Source organism: Trachinotus anak, unplaced genomic scaffold (genome assembly GCF_046630095.1).
Source record: "Trachinotus anak isolate AG129_WGS33_773 ecotype Australia unplaced genomic scaffold, CSIRO_AGI_Tana_v1 ptg000034l, whole genome shotgun sequence".
Lineage (NCBI taxonomy): Eukaryota > Metazoa > Chordata > Actinopteri > Carangiformes > Carangidae > Trachinotus > Trachinotus anak.
In genome coordinates this window covers 2,484,472-2,502,810 of record NW_027273885.1, presented here as the reverse complement: position 1 = coordinate 2,502,810, position 18,339 = coordinate 2,484,472, and the positions used below count along the sequence as shown (strand labels likewise).

Here is an 18,339-nt window from a genome sequence, read left to right as displayed (position 1 = left end):
CAGGATAATTCCTCACAGCTCTGTGGACAGTGATGTCGAGCTTTAATATAAATGCAACAGCATCATCTATAAAAGAGTCACAGGAGCTGTTCTGGTTCATCAACATCTTGGTGTCTTCCAAAAAAAAGTATTATTAGATATTTGAATAAAATAACTTCACATTTGTTTTGTAGGATTTGTGCTAACTCATATTTTTTTCCTCTTGCTGACAGATGACACTTGTATGTCAGCTGATGACAAATGAATACTCACAGCATGTTGCTGCACTGGCTGCCTCTGACAGGTTTAAAATGCTTGTGCTGTCTCTGTGTCCTGTGCCTCTCCAGAAACTGTTCGGCAGCCACGAACCTTCATCTGTTCAGCTCTGGGTTTCCTACAACCGCCAGCCGATGAAAGCTGCCCAGTTTATGACGCGCCATCCAATCACAGTGAGTCTCCTTTTTACATGTTGAATAATGATCCACACATTAAGAATTTATGAAAGCAGCAGATGTTGAAGTTGGGCTGGGTATCAAACTTCAGCACCTGACTGCAATGTGGAGGCAGGTGGAGGGTCTCCCTCAGTCCAACCGTAGCTCAGCCAAGTCGACCCTGGACGCTGCTGCACATTAGGACTTAAAGGTCCCGTGTTTTAAACTTCTCCAGTGTTTTATCTGAAGTTTTGATCTCCATCAGAAGATATATTTGTGGTTTTAAGAACCAAAAACCATCTCAGTGTAGTTTTACATCTCCTCTCTCAGGCTTCTCTCTGGGGCTCTACGGGTCAGGTCAGTCAGCCAATCAGAGGAGAGGATCTGAGCCTCTCCTCTGATTGGCTGACTGTTTTCTGAGTGGTTGATTAAAAATATAGCAGATTTCAGGTAAACACTCAGAGAAACCAAATCCTGCAACATTGGATGGTGGATCCAGGTGGGCAGGGCTGAGAGCAGGGAGTGCTTTGTTGTGACATCACAAAGTTCCAGAAGTCCTGACGGCTGGTTTTAAGGCTCAGTGTCTGAATACAGGCTGTGTGCATTTCTCTGTGGACTGAGGCTTTGATACTTTCACAGTATTAATATAGAACCTAGACCTGCTTTATAATCACAAACACATGGAAATCCTTATATACATATAAATAATGTATATAATCATAATAATCCTTATATAATATTAAAATAAAAAAACAAAATCAGGTGCGAAACTTTCGAGTAGAAATACTTTTATTTTGAGTCTCAACACATAGAAGTATTGATATTCGATACCCAGCTGTATTCTCAAGTCGGTGTGGTTACGTCTCCAGCTCTGCTCCTCTGTGGTTTACTTTAAATAAGCAAACAGCGTGTGTTTCTGTTTCTGTCTCTAAAAATATAAGAAGAACAACCACCTACACTCCTGTTCACACTGATATCCATCTTTTCACATTGTGTCCACTTTGCATAGCGTGTGCTCAGTCTAATCAAATGACCTAAATATGTCACACCCTGTCCCCCCCCCACCCCTCCCCCTCTCTTCCCGACAGGAGTACTACATTGCAGACGCCTCTGAGGACCAAGTGTTTGTGTGTGTGAACCACCTAAACAACATCACACACCTGTACATCTCAGACACACAGGGCCTGTCCTTCTCCCTGTCGCTGGAGAATGTGCTGTATTACAGTCCTGAGGGCTCCGGGAGCAACACACTCATCAGGTGCTGCACACACACACACACACACACACACACACACACACACACACACACACACACATTATCTTACATATATCAAAAACCTGTTAGGCTTGTTGGAGACAGAGGTTTATTGTCAGCCTCTCACAAGTAAAATATCACTGAAAACACACTTTGAATTGTTTTCATTGTTTTCATTGTTTTCATGGCTTCATCTGAGCTGGAAGAAGTATCCAGATTTCATACTTCAATAAAAATATTAACACCACAGTGTGAACCTGGTAGCTCCAGCCCTCCATCCATTTTCTGCCATTTATCTGGGCTCTCCTGGATCAGCTTATAGCAGCATGTGGCTGGAATATCCTCGCAGGGAGGGATCCAGCAGGTATCCACATCTGATCCCTGATAACCGCCTCCACCGGCTCTTATCAGAGCAAAGGAGCGACGCTGAGCTCCCACTCCTGTTTCAGTGCACGTTGTTCCCAACCCCCTCTGGCTCAAGTGTTCGGCCTAATGATTTTCACAACAGCAGCTGTTTTAAAACAAGTGTTTCTTTTCTATTTGGATCATGTTCATTTATAGACAGATATATTTAAGTTCTTCTCTTACACTCATGTATTGGTCCTGTCTGTGGTGTTCAGGCGTTATCGGTATATCTGTCCTTGAACACAGAGTCTCCTTTGAGATAAGACGAGATACAGGGCCTCCAACAATAATATCTGGCCCACCACATTATTTAGATAATGTGATATATGTTTTTTTTTTGTTTGTTTGTTTTTTACAGTGTCTTACAATATCAGACTGACAGTTCCATATTTAACTCTAATGTCCAAATAAAGAATCTAACCCTTATTATACTTTTAACCATGTTGATGAGGCTGCACCTGGTGCCACTCACTTCCCCTTTGCGATTTTGCCTACAACATAAAAGCGCAAGAAACTACAACGTGTGATGTGTGGTATGAAAAAAGTTAACACCAGTTCAGTGAATCAGTTGAACATATTATATGTTGCATTTTTATCAATCAGTGTCCTAAATTAGCCTTTGGTTATGTTCTGGTCGTCATCTGATGGATTAGAAAAAAATTGTCCCTATGGCTTCCGTCCGTCATACAGCAGAACAGTGGCCGACAACAGAGGAGGAGGTTTAAAAGGTGAACTTTCCTTGATCAAGAATCAAGACCATGTGCTTGTGCAGGCCAAAGATCCCACTCCCAGAATAATGGGTACAAGATACTACTCTGTCTGCAGTGCAGGTAGGAAATAACCTCACAATGTTAGAAGGATGAAAACCCTGAAAACACCGACCACAACATCTAAACAAGTTACATAATGTGAATCAGTTCATTGGATTGGGAGCCTGTCCAACGCTGAGGAGCAGGAAGTGCGAGGCGAGCGTGTTGGTGAACACTGAACTGAACAGAGGGACAAACAAACATCATTATAACACTCATCCACAGCTTCACCACCAGGCTCCTCGTCATCACAGCTGCTTGATAACAGCGATGACCCAAAGGCTTTGGAAACATGTGAGGCTTCCTTATCTAATAAAAGAGAATTTATTGATCTGGAGCCACGGCGCTGTCCGACCTCTGAGCTCCGTGTTCGTTGTGTTTTGCTCCATAATCGCATCAGGAAGATCCTGTGCTGTGCTGGTGTAAACGGTGTTGGCTCAGGTGTGTGTGTCTGCCACCGACGGCTCTCTGTGTTTATGTGACACTGCACCTTCTGCTAATGGATCTTTGTTCCTTCTGTTTGTTGGGTTGTTTTTGGTAAACATCACTTACATCACGTCAGTTCTGGGTAATGAAGTTCAGGTTTCCTGTTTACCTCTCTGCTGTGTAACAGAGAAGCCAGAAATAAAAAAATACTGAGTGTTGCTCCCTGATTCATGTGTCTCCTCTTGTGTTTCAGGTACTTTGCCAATGAGCCTTTTGCAGACCTGCACCGTGTGGAGGGGCTGCGAGGCGTCTTCATCGCCACGCTCATCAACGGCTCGGTCAGCGAGGACAACATGCGATCCGTCATCACCTTCGACAAGGGAGGGACGTGGGAGCTGCTTCAGCCGCCTGCTGCCGACAGCCTGGGAGGAACCGTGGACTGTCAGGTACAGCGATAAATCTGCAGACATTAGACATTTATTTATTAGCTTTATTAGCTATTTGTAACATCCGAGGCTGAAAAAAAAAACACTGGAGTGACAAAAGCTGCAGTTCTGGCTCCAGCAGTGAGTCAGTCCCCATAGACTCCCATGTTCAAATGTCCAACTTTACAGCAGAAAGAAACAGTTTACAGCCTGGTACAATGTATGGGGGTTAATTTTATATAACTCACCTGTTTACCTTTTATTGAGGCTTAAATTTATGTATAATTGAGGGTGTGGCCACTTTGAGTGACAGGTGGCTGACAAGCCGGCATTCCTCAGTGTCTCACCTCCAGACATGCCCCACCTCTTTGTCCATTTTTGGATAAGTCTGGTGTTAGGGGCGGAGTCAGGCACTGCCAAGATGGCGACAGAGGAGCAGCTCACTCTAAGCTTCATCAGAAACCTATGATGGGTGATGTCACGGAGGCTACGTCTGTCTTTATTTACAGTCAATGATCTATATTAGAAGTGATTAGATAATTAGTTGATTGGACTTTTGAAAGATTGATTCATTTTTTAAATCATTTGTACTTTATGTTTCATTTATGTAGTAAGAATAACAAACAATTGCTGATTCCAGCCTTTAAAATGTTAGATGATGATGATAATAATAATAATAATAATCATCATCATCATCAATATTTGTGGATTTCAGTTTCAGCACTCATAATAAATCACTAAGAGAATTGATATTTCAAAATAAAAGTCAGACACCAATATGTTGTTGAAGCAGGTTTTATTGCAAGTTTTTCCAGGGTGAAACCTGCATCATATCACCGTGACTTTTTAATTTTGATCTTTATTGAAATCCAAAATCAGACAAATAGTTTAAACCTTACAGAGCAACTGTCTCGTAGTCGATCTAAACACCTCTTTGCTTTAGATCTACATTCGGTCCTGTAAGTGGAAGTAGAAGCAGAATAGGAAGATTGGGTGGAAGAGAAAGAGGAAACAAACAACTGGACAACAACATCTGACTCTTGTGTCCTCCAGCTCAGTAAAGGTTGCTCTCTTCACCTGGCCCAGCGCTGGAGCCAGCTGTTCAACATCCAGCTGAGGAGGATGCCCATCTTATCCAAAGACTCTGCACCGGGAGTCATCATGGCCACAGGTGGGACAACAGGAGGTTTTCCAGTATTCAAGATGACGTTCAGATCAGAAACATTCTTATACATCTAATTATAATAATGATAATAACTTTATCTATAGGCATCGTTCAAGACCCTTTAAAACACACGGCAGAATACATATAACTGCATAAAATAAATATGATTCAGTTCAAGAAAATGTATTTGTCCTCAAGGGGCAATTTAAAGGGCAAATAGAGTAGACATTAAAAATACACAAAAACACAAAACCAGTGCAAGACAAACGGCACACATGTAGAAAAACAAGGACAATGACATAAAGAAATGACATCAGTGCAACAAGAAAAAAAAACAATCACCAGTGGTGCAGAACAAAACCTGTGATATTATATCTGACTGACAACAAGGAAGAATGACGTCACTTGTCCAAATGAATAACTAGACACATAAACAGCCGATTAACTGACTGTATGAGTGATAAACATTATGTTACATACATACAGCGTTGGTGCATATTTGGCATATGAAGTATTTTTATTGTATAGAACAGCAGCACTGGAGTCAAACACAATAGTTTGAGGTGTGTTTTGAGGTGAAATCTCTGGAATCTGTGAAAACGAGAAAAAAAAATTTCAGTAAATTTTGCAGGAGAGATTGTGATTATATGAAGCGACTGTGGGTATGATCAGCTGGAGGACGGTGTCACTGACACAGGCAGCCTGATAGTTATGTTACTCAACAACTTCCTCTTGTTTTGATAACACAGATACATTTGTTCTACTCGGGGAACAAGAGATAAAAACATCCACGACTTCCTCTCTAGTGCTTTGAGCAGCTGCTCTGTCTCAGTAAATGTCCACTTCCGTAAACACAGGAAATGTTGCAACCTGTGAAGACGCTACTAGAAGCTTCTCATTGAGTGTGTCAGCGACGATGAGAGAGCGGATCAGCATGTCGCAGAGTTTCTGCCTCGTCACAGCTGCTGGAAAGCATTGATTTGTTGATGCTCTCCAGTGTCTGGGAGACTGTTTTCCCTGCACTCAGCCTGTCCCTCTAATTAAATTCTTACTAGATAATGTGCAGAGAGAGAGAGAGAGAGAGAGAGAGAGAGAGAGAGAGAGAGAGAGAGAGAGAGAGAGAGAGAGAGAGAGAGAGAAGAGAGAGAGAGAGAGAGAGAGAGAGAGAGAGAGAGAGAGAGAGAGAGAGAGAGAGAGAGAGAGAGAGAGAGAGAGAGAGAGAGAGAGAGAGAGAGAGAGAGAGGGGAGAGAGAACTGGCAATCGCTGGTGCCATTCACTTTATTATCACTCTCAAACAGATGGGCTAATTACTGCTGCATCGCCCAGCGGGCACTCGACGGGTCAAACACACTCATGAATAGAGGCAGACACGCATCTACACAAACTACACAATCATGTTTACGTACACAACAACCTGAACTGGTCAGTACTGTTTGACTTATACGTCAGTTTGAGTTAATAATTTTTACAAAAAATATTTGTATGATTGAAAAAAAGAATTCAAGGTTATTTTTAATTCCAACCGTAGTGAAATTCAGCTGACGTGAAGTTTTGTTTCGCTCAGGACGAGGATGTAAAAAAAAAAAAAAAAAAAAAAGGTGAAACTTGGTGAAATCACCAGACAAAATCCAAGATCGTCTGACAACACACACAGAGGTTAATCACGTATTGTAGATTTTCTAAGTGAAAAGAAATCAGTACAACCCCTGCAGCAAACTGACATTTAAAATGATCTGGTTAATGTTAATGCTCCGTTACTTTTAATTTCATAAACTTACTGCAGTGAAAAGTAGGTAAAAAACAAAAAACAAAAAAAAACAGGAAGATCACTTTTCACTTCTGTGCATTTAATTTCCTTGTGTTTCTTCTGTGAATGGCCTGTGCAGATCATTCCTGGTGATCTGCCTTATAAAATAACACACTAACAGAGGAAAGTATTTGCTAGTGCATGCAAAGGCCACATGTATGAAAAGATAGAGAATGTTATGGTTTGACTTCTTGGGTTACACATTTTCCGTATGTGAAAGCAACAACAGCAGCCACATCGAGCCTGTAATATTCAGGGGGAGCCCCTGTAATGTGTGTGTGTGTGTAAAATGCCTATTTGTCCTCTGATTGCAGGATCTGTGGGCAGGAACTTAGCCAGCAAACCTAATGTGTATGTATCTAGCAGCGCTGGAGCCCGGTGGAGAGAGGTCAGTATAAAATCTGACACAGATGACAAGAAAAACACAGTCTGCTCGTGTGTTAAAGGGTTTTAAACGTCGCAGTTAGTTTCATGTCAGGGTCTGGAAATGTGAACAGGCATGATGGAGTGTGGTTTGCCCGTGATGCTTAAATAATTAACTGATTAATGTATTGTAATTATTATTTGATAGAAACAATCGTTACATTTCGCCCTTTCATGAACGATAACCTGCGTTTCAACATTTCTATTTGACCTTGAAGACGTCAGTTTTTAACGACTTTAAAGCTGCATTAATTGGATCATTTTGCCACCTCGTGGAACAAGCTGTAAAACCAACATCTGGCATATTATCACCTTATAAAGTTCTTATGGTGCATATGTTAGCTTTCAGTTTCCACATCCAGCAGAGGCAGAGTAACTTTAGCAAACATTTGGTAGAAGAAATATTGATTAATGCAGCCTTAAGTTGGTTAAACCTTAAAGTTCACAGAATCAAAACCTTTTTTGTTTTGACTGAATATAATGAATTTAAGAGCTCGTGTACAAACAACCAGCACTTTAGTTTTCCTGGAAGATGATCTGTCCAAGTTAAACGTGAAATCGTCCAGAAGTTTGTATTTTGCAAGACTTTAAATTCCTGCAGCGCTCAGTCAGACACGCTTCTCTTCCTCAGCTGATTTTGCATTAGTCTGCATCTGTGTTCTGTCCCACCCCAACTTCCTGTTTCAGCAGCAGCTGGACCACCTTAAAGAAATTAGACGATTTGCTCTTCCAGATAAATTAAGTCTTGAGTTTACCCTAAATGTCAGAATATTTCAGGTCACAGATGAACAGTTTTCGTGCACCTGTCATGCACAGTATGATGTGACTGTCCGTGCTCCCTGTCATCCAGGCGCTGGCAGGCCCTCATTTCTACACGTGGGGCGACCACGGTGGTATCCTGATGGCTATCGCACAAGGAGGCCCCACCACACATCTCAAGTGAGTCCACCAGGCCTCTCCTGAGCTCAGAGGCAAAATCTGTCATTCAGCTGTTTATAGCCAAAAAAAACTCTTTCCAACATAAAACCTGGAGAGTTCTCGCTGTCACCGGGAGATTCCCTTTTAAAACCCTCAAACGACTTGAAAAATGTGGGAAGTGAAGCACATAAACAGCCCCGGCCCCCGTGCACGAGCTCATTAATCAGCAGGAGCAGGTTGTGAGAACGTGAAGCAGCTTGTTGTCGAGGAAAAGCAAATGAAGCTTCACTCAGTAAACAGAGGTGTAATAAAACATCTCCACGCCAGCAGCAACACTGCAGGCGATGGATTCATGTGCAGGTGAAACAGTTTATGTTAATGTGGAAGCAGCAGCTGACCTCGCTCACACGCAGAGAGAATTGAGTTTTCTTGCCCTGGTTAGTCAGTAATCTGGTTTTGCTTTGATGGATACAATTATCATTATGACTGGGTTGAAACAGCCGCTGTTTAAAACTGGTATTTTTATTGTGGCTCAATCACAGAACAGATATAAAAGTCAGGCTGTCGACACCACATGAAAACAGCTGAAATGTTGAATACAAATGAAGTGAAATGTCACCGTTAGGTTCAGCACCAACGAGGGCGAGACGTGGACCGACTTCCAGTTCTCAGACAGGGAGGTGTACGTCTACCAGCTGCTGACGGAGCCGGGGGAGAAGAGCACCATCTTCACCATCTTCGGCTCCTACGCGAACCAGAGACACAGCTGGCTCATCCTGCAGGTCAACACCTCTGATGTTCTGGGTAGGTCTGAGAGCGAGAGGGAGGTGGAGGAGTGAGGGGGGTGGTGGAGGAGGAGGGGGGGGGGGGGGGGGGGGGGGGGGGGGGGGGGCTCTCAGCTCTTGGCAACAACAACAGCACAGAAGCTATTTGTAGGTTTATACTTCAGCTGAAGGACTCGACATAAGTAGAGGATCAGATCTTGTACTCATTATTATTATTATATAATAACTGTGTGGCTAGTTTACATTACATGGTTCCACATTAACACACAGTATGAGTTTTTATGGAAGCCTATAGGGGACAAAAAAACAGGCGACATGTTAATCATAATCAGAAAAGAAATGTAACAGCAAAGCATAGAGAATAAGAAATAAGGTAATACAGATAAAAAGATACAAATGAAATATACATTATAAATATAAACGGAACAATATATGGTTAAAATACAATAGATGTTTTGCATATTGCATTTAAATACTGTCCACTGTAGAGCAGGTGAAGCAGAATTGTTATTCATTTTAATTATTTTTTATTTTTATTTTGTGACCCAATTATTTGCACATGTGGAAAAAATAGATTAAATTGTTTATATTATATTTTCATTTTCAAATTTGAACTTTCCACTGTGCAGCAGTGACTTCAAACAGCTTTTCATTTTAATATGCTGATAGAACGCCCACACAAGTATGTGAAAATGCAGATTTGATTATTGTGTTGAATATGGTCCCTTACAGGCTTCCATAACTTTTAGCCTGTTAGCTAGATGAAGACACGTTAGCTTCTTTTGCTGCCTGACCTGTGGCTGTTTGTTTGAGGTAACTGAGATAGATAGACAGTTTACAGTTAGTTACTACAACTAAAGCAACAACAGTTCATAGAGTTGGAGTGTCATAAAATCGAGAAATGATCTTCAGCATCGTCATCATCTTGTCGCAGCCAACAGTGAAAATGACAGAAACTTCACAGAAATTTCTTCTGCAAAAATTAGGAAAATGTAGCTTAAATAAAGTAAATAATAAAAGAAGTTGCAACTTTCAGTGAATCAAGTTTTGATGGGGTACTCAGGTAGTAGAGCTGCGCAAATCGAAATATAATCAAAATCATCCAAATCGCAGGAGCTGCAATTTTTTTGATAAAGGTAAAATGTGTTGTTGAAGTGCTACAGAGATGCCCCGGTCCACGAATCCTGTTCTCCAGACATGAGGGAACATGTTTGATAAAAGACCCAAAAGAAAATCACATCATCGTTTTATAACTTTTTTTTTTCATTAAAAATGCAAAAATCAATCATTCCACCTGAAATCGTGACTCACATCGCAATTTGATTTTTTTGCATATCGTTCAGCCCCATTAGGCAGGTGTAAGGTTTGTACAAATTATAGAAACACACTTAAAAGTAAAGGAATCACTGTGTAATGTGGAAGCACAACACGGTAACTGTGATGGAAGTGCATCACAGGAATCACTCCCTCACAACATCAAATGTCTTTAGTTTTTCTTTCCTTTTTTTCCCAGGTGTGCCGTGTTCAGACGCCGACTACAAGCGCTGGTCCCCGTCCGACGAGCACGGTAACGAGTGTCTGTTGGGCAGAGAGATAACGTTTAAGAGACGAGCTCCTCACGCTACGTGTTTCAACGGAGAAGACTTCGACCGGCCCGTCACCGTCTCCAACTGCTCCTGCACACGCCAGGACTACGAGTGGTGAGGGCCCCACCCACGCAGCCCCCGTTTCATCTGAGTTTGTTTATGTTGAGAAGTGTCGTCGCCTGAGAAGGAAACAGTTGTGTGTTTGTACCTCAGTCAGTAACTCATGTTAAAACCTCCAGGACAGCAGCGTGTCATAGACCTAGAGAACAGAATGAGCCACCAAAGGGTTTTAAATATCCAGATGAAAAAAGAAACCATCTGCTGCACTAATATCCCCACAGACAACCCTTTAAATAACGCCCAGAGCCTTGGTCAAAGGCACCCTCACACCACGATGCAATGGGGCACCTTTGCTGTTATCAGCCAGAGAGATGCTCTCCACAATCCAGTGCAACAGAGGCTCAGGACACAGGGTGTGCAACCTCCCGGTTTCCTCTGATGCAAAAGCTCTGAAGCTCAGAAACCGTGGAGCTCTTCAGCAGAGGAAACCTTAGGTCCAGAGGCCGTGTTCGGCTGCAGTGCAACCCTCAGACCGTTAGCAGCAAACTGATCGCCCACCCACTGAGCAAATGTCAGAGAGAAAAGCAGAGAAAGAAACTGCACATCAGAACACAAAGGGCCTCAAGCACCAACAGCAAGTCCCACGAGGGGACGCTGGATTTAACCACAGTCCGCAGCCGGAGCACTGTCTTTAAGAAACGTTTGACAAGTATACTCTGTGGATTGTGGAAAAGAAGAGACCATCTTCGACTCTGGGATCATAAACAGTCAGTTTTTAACCCCTGCTGGTTCAAGGTGGAGGAGAAACCCTTAGCCCGTCCACGGTTTCTCCACATAATCCACATGGTGGGACTTTGGTCAGTTACTCCTTGTAGCTGGGGCACACAGCTCAGAGAGGAGGGGGTCCTGCGGTGCCAGAGTAGTCTGTCCCAGCACTGACTTCACAAACTTGACCCACTCCTCCAGGGTTGAAGGCTGGAGCCAACGCTCAGCCAACGCTCTCCCAGCTTGGAGAGTTCCCAGGCAGACTGACCGACCTCGTGCTGGTCCCTGTCAAGAGAAGCCACACTGCTGAGGACAGGGGCAGTGGAGGACTACTACTATGCAGGGTTAGCTTTAGCTTTCATTGCGAAGAATCAGAGATGCAGGAGCTTGCAGGAACACCAAACAGTGGAGTTGAAGTCAGTTGTCCGACGGCGGCCGACTCACCATTTCAGGCTGTTGTTGCAGACTTGGACTGAAACAGTTAAACTGACTTGGAGCCAAGTCCAGGCAAACTAAGAAGCTAATTAGCAGTAGCTCCCGCAAACTGTAAAGTGAAGTGTTCTTAGCAAGGTGAAGAGCATAAGAGCTATGTGCATGAATAGAGGTGTTTTCTTCAGCCGGGACAAGTGGGGGCGTCAAGTCCAGATGACAGATACATTTTATGACGTTATTTATTTATTTATTTATTGTGAACTCAAACAGTTTTTATTGTGACTCCACCACTGCACAGGACAAACTCTAACTCTAAACAACAACTAACAAGTGAAAAGATTTTTCTGGTCCACATTTTTATTTGTGTTTATGTATTTATACTTAGCTCCACAGACCTGTCCATACAGTTATTATTACATTTATTATTAATTGATAAACAGCTGTGACAGTGACTTAGCTAAAAGATTTAAATCTTAGAATCTATATTCATGAGCTTCAGTGTGGGCGGGACTTCTGTCATATCAGAGATAGATGGAGCTGATTGGCTGATTGGTTCAATTTCAATGTTGGAAAACTAAAACAATTGTCTAACCCTGCTCTACAGATCATTAATCCACCTCCTCCCATTACAACTCACAATGAGTCTGTTTTAAAATGCGCTTCAGTTAACTTGCTGTTTATCTTCTTCTTCCTTCCTCCTCTTCCTCCTTCCAGCGACTACGGCTTCAAGCTGAGTGAAGACCTGTCTCTGCAGGTGTGTGTGCCCGACCCCGAGTTCATAGGTGACCTTTATGCTCCTCCAGTTCCATGTCCTGTCGGCACCACCTACCGCCGCAGCAAAGGGTAAGCTGCAGTTATCTGCCTACAGAGGAAGAATGTGGTTTGTTAGCACAACGTCTGCTAAACTAAACCATCAACCACTGCGAGGTAACGCAGGTGATCGTTAAAGGGTTGAGCCTAATGCCATAAATCTCATTTTCAAACTGAGCTCAAATGCAAATCTGAGCCTCTTCACCTGCTGCTTACAGCATAATAATCAGGAGCTGCAGTCTTCAGTTTTTATTATGTTAATGAGTTTTTATTCCTCTGAATGCAAACGAGCCCTTGTTCTCACTGGTTTATTACTGCTGCGCTGCTGTCAGAGGATATGTTTGGTGAGAGCACCACCCAGTGTCCAGCTGAGGTCGATGCTTCTGTCTGTGCTGCAGCTACAGGAAGGTTCCAGGGGACAGCTGCAGCGGAGGAGACGTGGAGTCCAGGCTGGATGGAGAGATGCTGCCCTGTCCTGTCGGAGGTAAATCTGCAAAAAGCAGTTCACATGGGGTTACGCTCTTAAGAGTCAAGGTTTCTTATAAATATATTGTGTGTATCATTGAGGTAGTTCCTTTCTTATAAAACATTTACAAATACAATTTTTTTTAAAAGTGTAATCTTATATAGTTTACTCCCATGTTTGTCAGCTCGCTGTCTTTTTCTACCTTGTCTTTCTTGACACATGGCTGTGTTTTTTACAGCTTTAACGCTGAACATTATGTCATTGTTTTTAATATGCTGTTGTCTCGTAAAGTGTAAAAGCAGCTTTTGTTACCTGCTGCTGCTTCTTTGTTGTCTGCTTGTAGAATGAGTGGATGTAGGCTGGATTAGGTTCAGCATTATCACAGGATTTGCTGCATCTGTCCTTAATTTGCCAAATAGCTGATGTACAATGACTGTAGCTGAGTGCGTCTCAGTGGGATGTTGGTTGTGGAACGGCTGATGAGAGTCTGGAATTAAACAAGCTCCCTGAATCAATGAAACAATTATACTACAGAAACAAACTTGTCACGTGAGGTGAGTGGACAGTGAAGAGAAACGGTCTAAGAACTTTCTCATGTTTACAGTAACAAAGATGTGCAGGACCTGATGGTGGTTCTGGCTTTAAGAGAAATACAAAAATTAATCTTATTTAAATTCACATTGAGGGAGAAGATGTAACTTTAATTTAAAGTTCTAGTAGGACGAATGAGAAGATCAAGATTGGATAAATGTCAGGTTCAATCTGTCAATTAATTTTCAAATTTAGGATTTGAACAGCGTCTATAGCAAAAAAAAAAAAAAATCACATAACTTGACAATGTTGTAAGAGAATTGAATGTAACTCCCAGGTGAGCTGTTCAGACACACACAGTGTCTTGTGGTTGGTGTCCTGACGTGTCTCCTCTCATCCTGTGATCTTGCAGAGAGTAACGAGTTCATCCTGTACGCTGTGAGGAACTCCATCCACCGCTACGACCTGGCCACGGGCACAGACCAGGCCCTGCCTCTGGCCGGCCTCAGGGAGGCCGTGGCTCTGGACTTCGACTATGACAAGAACTGCCTGTACTGGGCTGACATCTCTCTGGACACCATACAGGTGAACCACTAACTCCTGACTGTCTGCGGCTCAGACCAGAGGGTTTGTAGTCCACTCACAGGGTCTCACAGGTTGTCTCTGTGTCTGCAGCGTCTGTGTCTGAACGGCAGCACGGGGCAGGAGGTCGTGGTGAGGAAGGACCTGCAGAACGTGGAGGCCCTGACCTTTGACCCCATCAGCAGACTGCTCTACTGGGTTGATGCTGGAGCGCAGAAGATTGAGGTATAGAAGTGTTGTGTGTGTGTTTGATCGTATGTGAGATTAGACAACAGGAAGTCTACAGGACCCACCCACTGTTATCAGGCTCAAATCATCCTGGTCATTCAAATCCAGCTGAGTGTGATTGTGCTGAATATAATAAATTCTGATATAAAACGCTTTCACTGTGGTTGTGTTTGAAGGTTTCCAACCCTGATGGAGACCTGCGGCACACTCTGCTCAACTCTTCCATCCTGGAACATCCCCGCGCTCTGGTCCTGCTTCCTGGAGAGAGGTAAACACACACACACACACACACACACACACACACACACACACACACACACATTTTTATGCCTCTGCACCACAACAGCTGACCGTCCCATTCTCATGAACGAAATATCTCAGTAACACCATAAAAGAGTTTCTTTACATTTGGCACAAACATTCATTTAGACTTGAGGATGAACTGATAAGATTTTTGTGGTCAAAGGTCAAAGGCCAAGATCACTGTGACCTCACAAAACATGGTTTTGGCCCCCAAAAAACACTTCTGGCCATTATTCGATGCTGTAACTCAGGGATGGGGATTGTGACGGTATTTCCTGCAGCCTGGCTCTTTGGTGGAGACAAAAAACCACACGGTAGTTATTCTAGTTAATTCTATATCTACAGTTGTCATAAGACATTCCCGAACCCACAGTAGTTCTGACGTATCACTGCACTTCCCAAAACCAAAACACTGGGTTAAAACCAGTTCTCTCTCTGGTCTTTTTCTTAAGAAACCCACATTAAAAACAAGTACATTTAAGTGAATTATTTCTGAGGCTCTGAAATCTTTAATTATTCCTGAGTGTCATTTACACTGTTGTGATCAGAAAATTACAGGTTGTGGCTTTAACCTTCACAACTACAACCCTTACTCTGGTAACCCTCGCTCTCAGTATCTAAAATTCATTCAATATGTAGTTTCACTTCCGCAAACACACTTCTGCTTTCATTTAAGATGAGCTCAGCTGGCATGTTTTCCTTTTTGTTTTGGTCAGCAAATAAATTTATTGCTGCCTCACTGCCCTCGCTTCCCTTTTCTCTCCTGTCTGGTCTCTGTCATCAGGGGCAAACAGGGCCGCTCACCCTGGGCTGCCACTGTACGCACTTAAATCTCAATTACAATAAAGCAAATTTCCTGTTCTCGTATTTAGACTTTTCCTGCAGTAGGAAAACAGGTTGTGTCCCTGCTCATAGCTCATGTTGACAATACAACGATAAAGTCTGAATTTAGTGAAGGTTCCAGCTGAACTCGTCCTGTAAACCTCCCACAGTCTGATGTTCTGGACGGACTGGGGGGACCGAGCAGCCGGTGTTTACCGGAGCTACATGGATGGAACCAGCGTGTCCTGCATCGTGTCGGAGGGCGTCCGCTGGCCCAACGGGATCACGGCCGACGAACACTGGCTGTACTGGACCGAAGCCTACAGCGACCGCATTGAGAGGGCCAACTTCACTGGGGGCCAGCGGAGCGTCCTCATGGAGGGGCTGCCCCACCCGTACGCCATCGCCGTCTTCAAGGTGATATGATTGTATAAGAAAACAGTTGTGTTATATGTTAGAAATATAATAAAACAAACAGTTTCCAGAAGCTTCTCCCTGTTCAATGTTCAGAATGACCTCTACTGGGACGACTGGTCCAGAATGGGAATCTTCAAAGCTCCAAAAGCCGGTTCCCAGAACAACGAGCTGATTGTCGGGAGGCTGACCGGAGTCATGGACCTGAAGATCTTCTATAAGGGCAAGAATCGAGGTAAAAGAGCAGAGAGTGGAATCAAACAGCTTGAAAAGCTGAGCAGGAGAAACAGGAATCAAACTAGTGAAACTGATCTGTTTCAGATTTTCAGTTTCAGCCACAAATTTCAAACACATTTGTCCTGTGATTTTCTGCAAAATTACAACTTTCCCCTCGAACCTGCATCCCAGCCTTTGCAGTGATCACACTGTGCAGTGTCAGTGTGAAGCTGTGTTTTCTCTGCTCCCTCCTCCTCCTCCTCCTCCTCTTCCTCCTCCTCCTCCTCCTCCTCTTCCTCCTCTTCCTCCTCCTTCTCCTCCTCTTCCTCCTCCTCCTCCTCCTCCTCCTACAGAGCTTTTATATTTTAATTATTTACATTAGCCAGCTGTTAAGCTCGTAGCTATGCTGGCTAAATGTGACATCACCTGAGCTAGCACCTAGCTACCTGCCCCTGGGTAGCATTTCACCTGCTGAGCCTTTACTGGATGCTCGGACACATCTGCTCCTTTGACTTTTAGCTGCTTCCAAACCAACGTGTGATACCAACACGTCTGAGAACTGTACGGCCGCTGTTACCACGCCGCCACTGCTTCTGTCTTAGTTCAGATTACAGGTGGGACTTACCTGTCAGGGTTAGAGAGTAATCAGCACTGTTCCGCTCCACCAGGTTACAATGCCTGTGCCGACCAGCCCTGCAGCCTGCTGTGTCTGCCTCAGCCCGGCCACCGACACACCTGCGTCTGCCCTGACGGCGCTCCGACTGTCACCATGCCCAGCGGCGAGCTGCAGTGTCAGTGTCCTGCCGGCTACCAGCTCCAGAACAGCACCTGCGTCAAGACCGGTGAGGCAGCAGCACACACCGCAGGGTCATAACTGTCATGTGATGTGAGATAATGATCTTGTCTCTGTTGGAAATGAGGTTTTCATCTCAGGGGGCGCTGCCTGATTAATTAGCTGTTAATTGTGATTCTTTGTTTCCTCCAATCAGAGCACAGCTGTTTGCCAAACCAGTACCGCTGCTCCAACGGCCGCTGCATCAGCAGCATCTGGAAGTGTGACAGCGACAACGACTGCGGAGACATGAGTGATGAGCAGGAGTGTCGTAAGTGTTCGCGGACATCACATTTCTCACGGTGCAGATAAAAAGGAAAAAAAGAACGACTCGTATTTATTTGTCTCTTTGTGTCCTGTTCACTTTCAGCCACAACAACCTGTGACCCGTCCAACCAGTTCCGCTGCGTGGCCTCGGGCTCCTGCATCCCCCTGGCCTTCAAATGTGACCACGAGGATGACTGTGGAGACAACAGTGATGAAGAGCACTGTGGTAAGACACGGTGCTGGTTGTTGTTTACTCTCACAGACACATTAGCTTTAATGTCTTGTAGTTATAATAATGTAAATATGATCAGAGTGAAGCTTTTGGTGTTTTTTACAGTTAAAAAGCAAAACAAATCAACAGAATAAAAAAATGAAAACAAGTTTTTGTTGGTTTTTTAAGTTTATAAAAAAAGTCAAATCTGATAAATGGAGACTGAACCTTTCTTGGCAGCTTTCACAATGAGCTGTATCTGCTGCTGGATACTGGATTTCTACATGTCTCCAAAATCAAGGAATTACAGTTCACTCATGTCAGATACATTATTTCTCCAAAAACCCAGGACACATCTGATTTAGCAGCTATAACACTTGTCAGACTTTCAGAGAATATAAGACTGTGAGAGGTCAGTGTGGTTTAAAGGCAGAGCTGAGTGTTGAAATGATTCTTCTGCCTCATTAAATAAGTTTATACTAGAAAAAACAATGAAAAGGCTTATTACAGGTTAATTAATGCAAAGAGGTCATGTCTAGTTTACCAGATTTTTTATCTTGTGTGTAAAATACGTTAAAAACATGAATAAATAAATTTTGTATCACTTCTAATAATTTAAAAATATATTTAAGTATGAGCTTAAATATTTTATTGCAAACTTTTAAAAGTGTTCATTGTAGAAGATAATTGATTCTTAAAGATTTTTATCTAAACATTATCTGTGATTTTATTTTCTTTAACCTCTTACAATCAATTAAATTTTGTTTTGAACGCAGGACGACACTGGAATATTATATGTTCAGTCAGTAACTGTGTTGTTGGTGCATCTCTCAGAGTCTCACCAGTGCGGCCCTGGAGAGTTCACGTGTGCACGAGGAGTTTGTATCCGCGAGGCGTGGAGGTGTGACGGAGACAACGACTGCAGGGACTGGTCGGACGAGGCCAACTGCACAGGTGAACGACCACATGATGCATCTGTTCCAGC

The 18,339-nt window shown here is 43.3% G+C and overlaps 1 protein-coding gene across 7 annotated transcripts in view; it reads left to right on the top strand.

Moving 5' to 3' along the window:
• Nucleotides 1–18,339, top strand: part of sorl1 (sortilin-related receptor, L(DLR class) A repeats containing) — a 74,909-nt gene that overhangs the window by 39,425 nt on the left and 17,145 nt on the right. For all 7 annotated transcript variants that reach the window (XR_011687028.1, XR_011687029.1, XM_071471519.1 and 4 more), the window contains exons 7-25: nt 327–428; nt 1,499–1,668; nt 3,559–3,751; nt 4,784–4,901; nt 7,018–7,091; nt 7,977–8,065; nt 8,670–8,848; nt 10,343–10,529; nt 12,387–12,515; nt 12,881–12,966; nt 13,892–14,064; nt 14,155–14,286; nt 14,466–14,557; nt 15,585–15,831; nt 15,925–16,063; nt 16,713–16,886; nt 17,034–17,147; nt 17,247–17,369; nt 18,189–18,308. Coding sequence is in view for 5 of the 7 variants with exons in the window: in XM_071471519.1 (XP_071327620.1) it covers nt 327–428; nt 1,499–1,668; nt 3,559–3,751; nt 4,784–4,901; nt 7,018–7,091; nt 7,977–8,065; nt 8,670–8,848; nt 10,343–10,529; nt 12,387–12,515; nt 12,881–12,966; nt 13,892–14,064; nt 14,155–14,286; nt 14,466–14,557; nt 15,585–15,831; nt 15,925–16,063; nt 16,713–16,886; nt 17,034–17,147; nt 17,247–17,369; nt 18,189–18,308 (2,641 nt within the window). In the remaining 2 variants the exon portion in view is untranslated. The remainder of the gene's footprint in view (nt 1–326; nt 429–1,498; nt 1,669–3,558; nt 3,752–4,783; nt 4,902–7,017; nt 7,092–7,976; nt 8,066–8,669; nt 8,849–10,342; nt 10,530–12,386; nt 12,516–12,880; nt 12,967–13,891; nt 14,065–14,154; nt 14,287–14,465; nt 14,558–15,584; nt 15,832–15,924; nt 16,064–16,712; nt 16,887–17,033; nt 17,148–17,246; nt 17,370–18,188; nt 18,309–18,339) is intronic.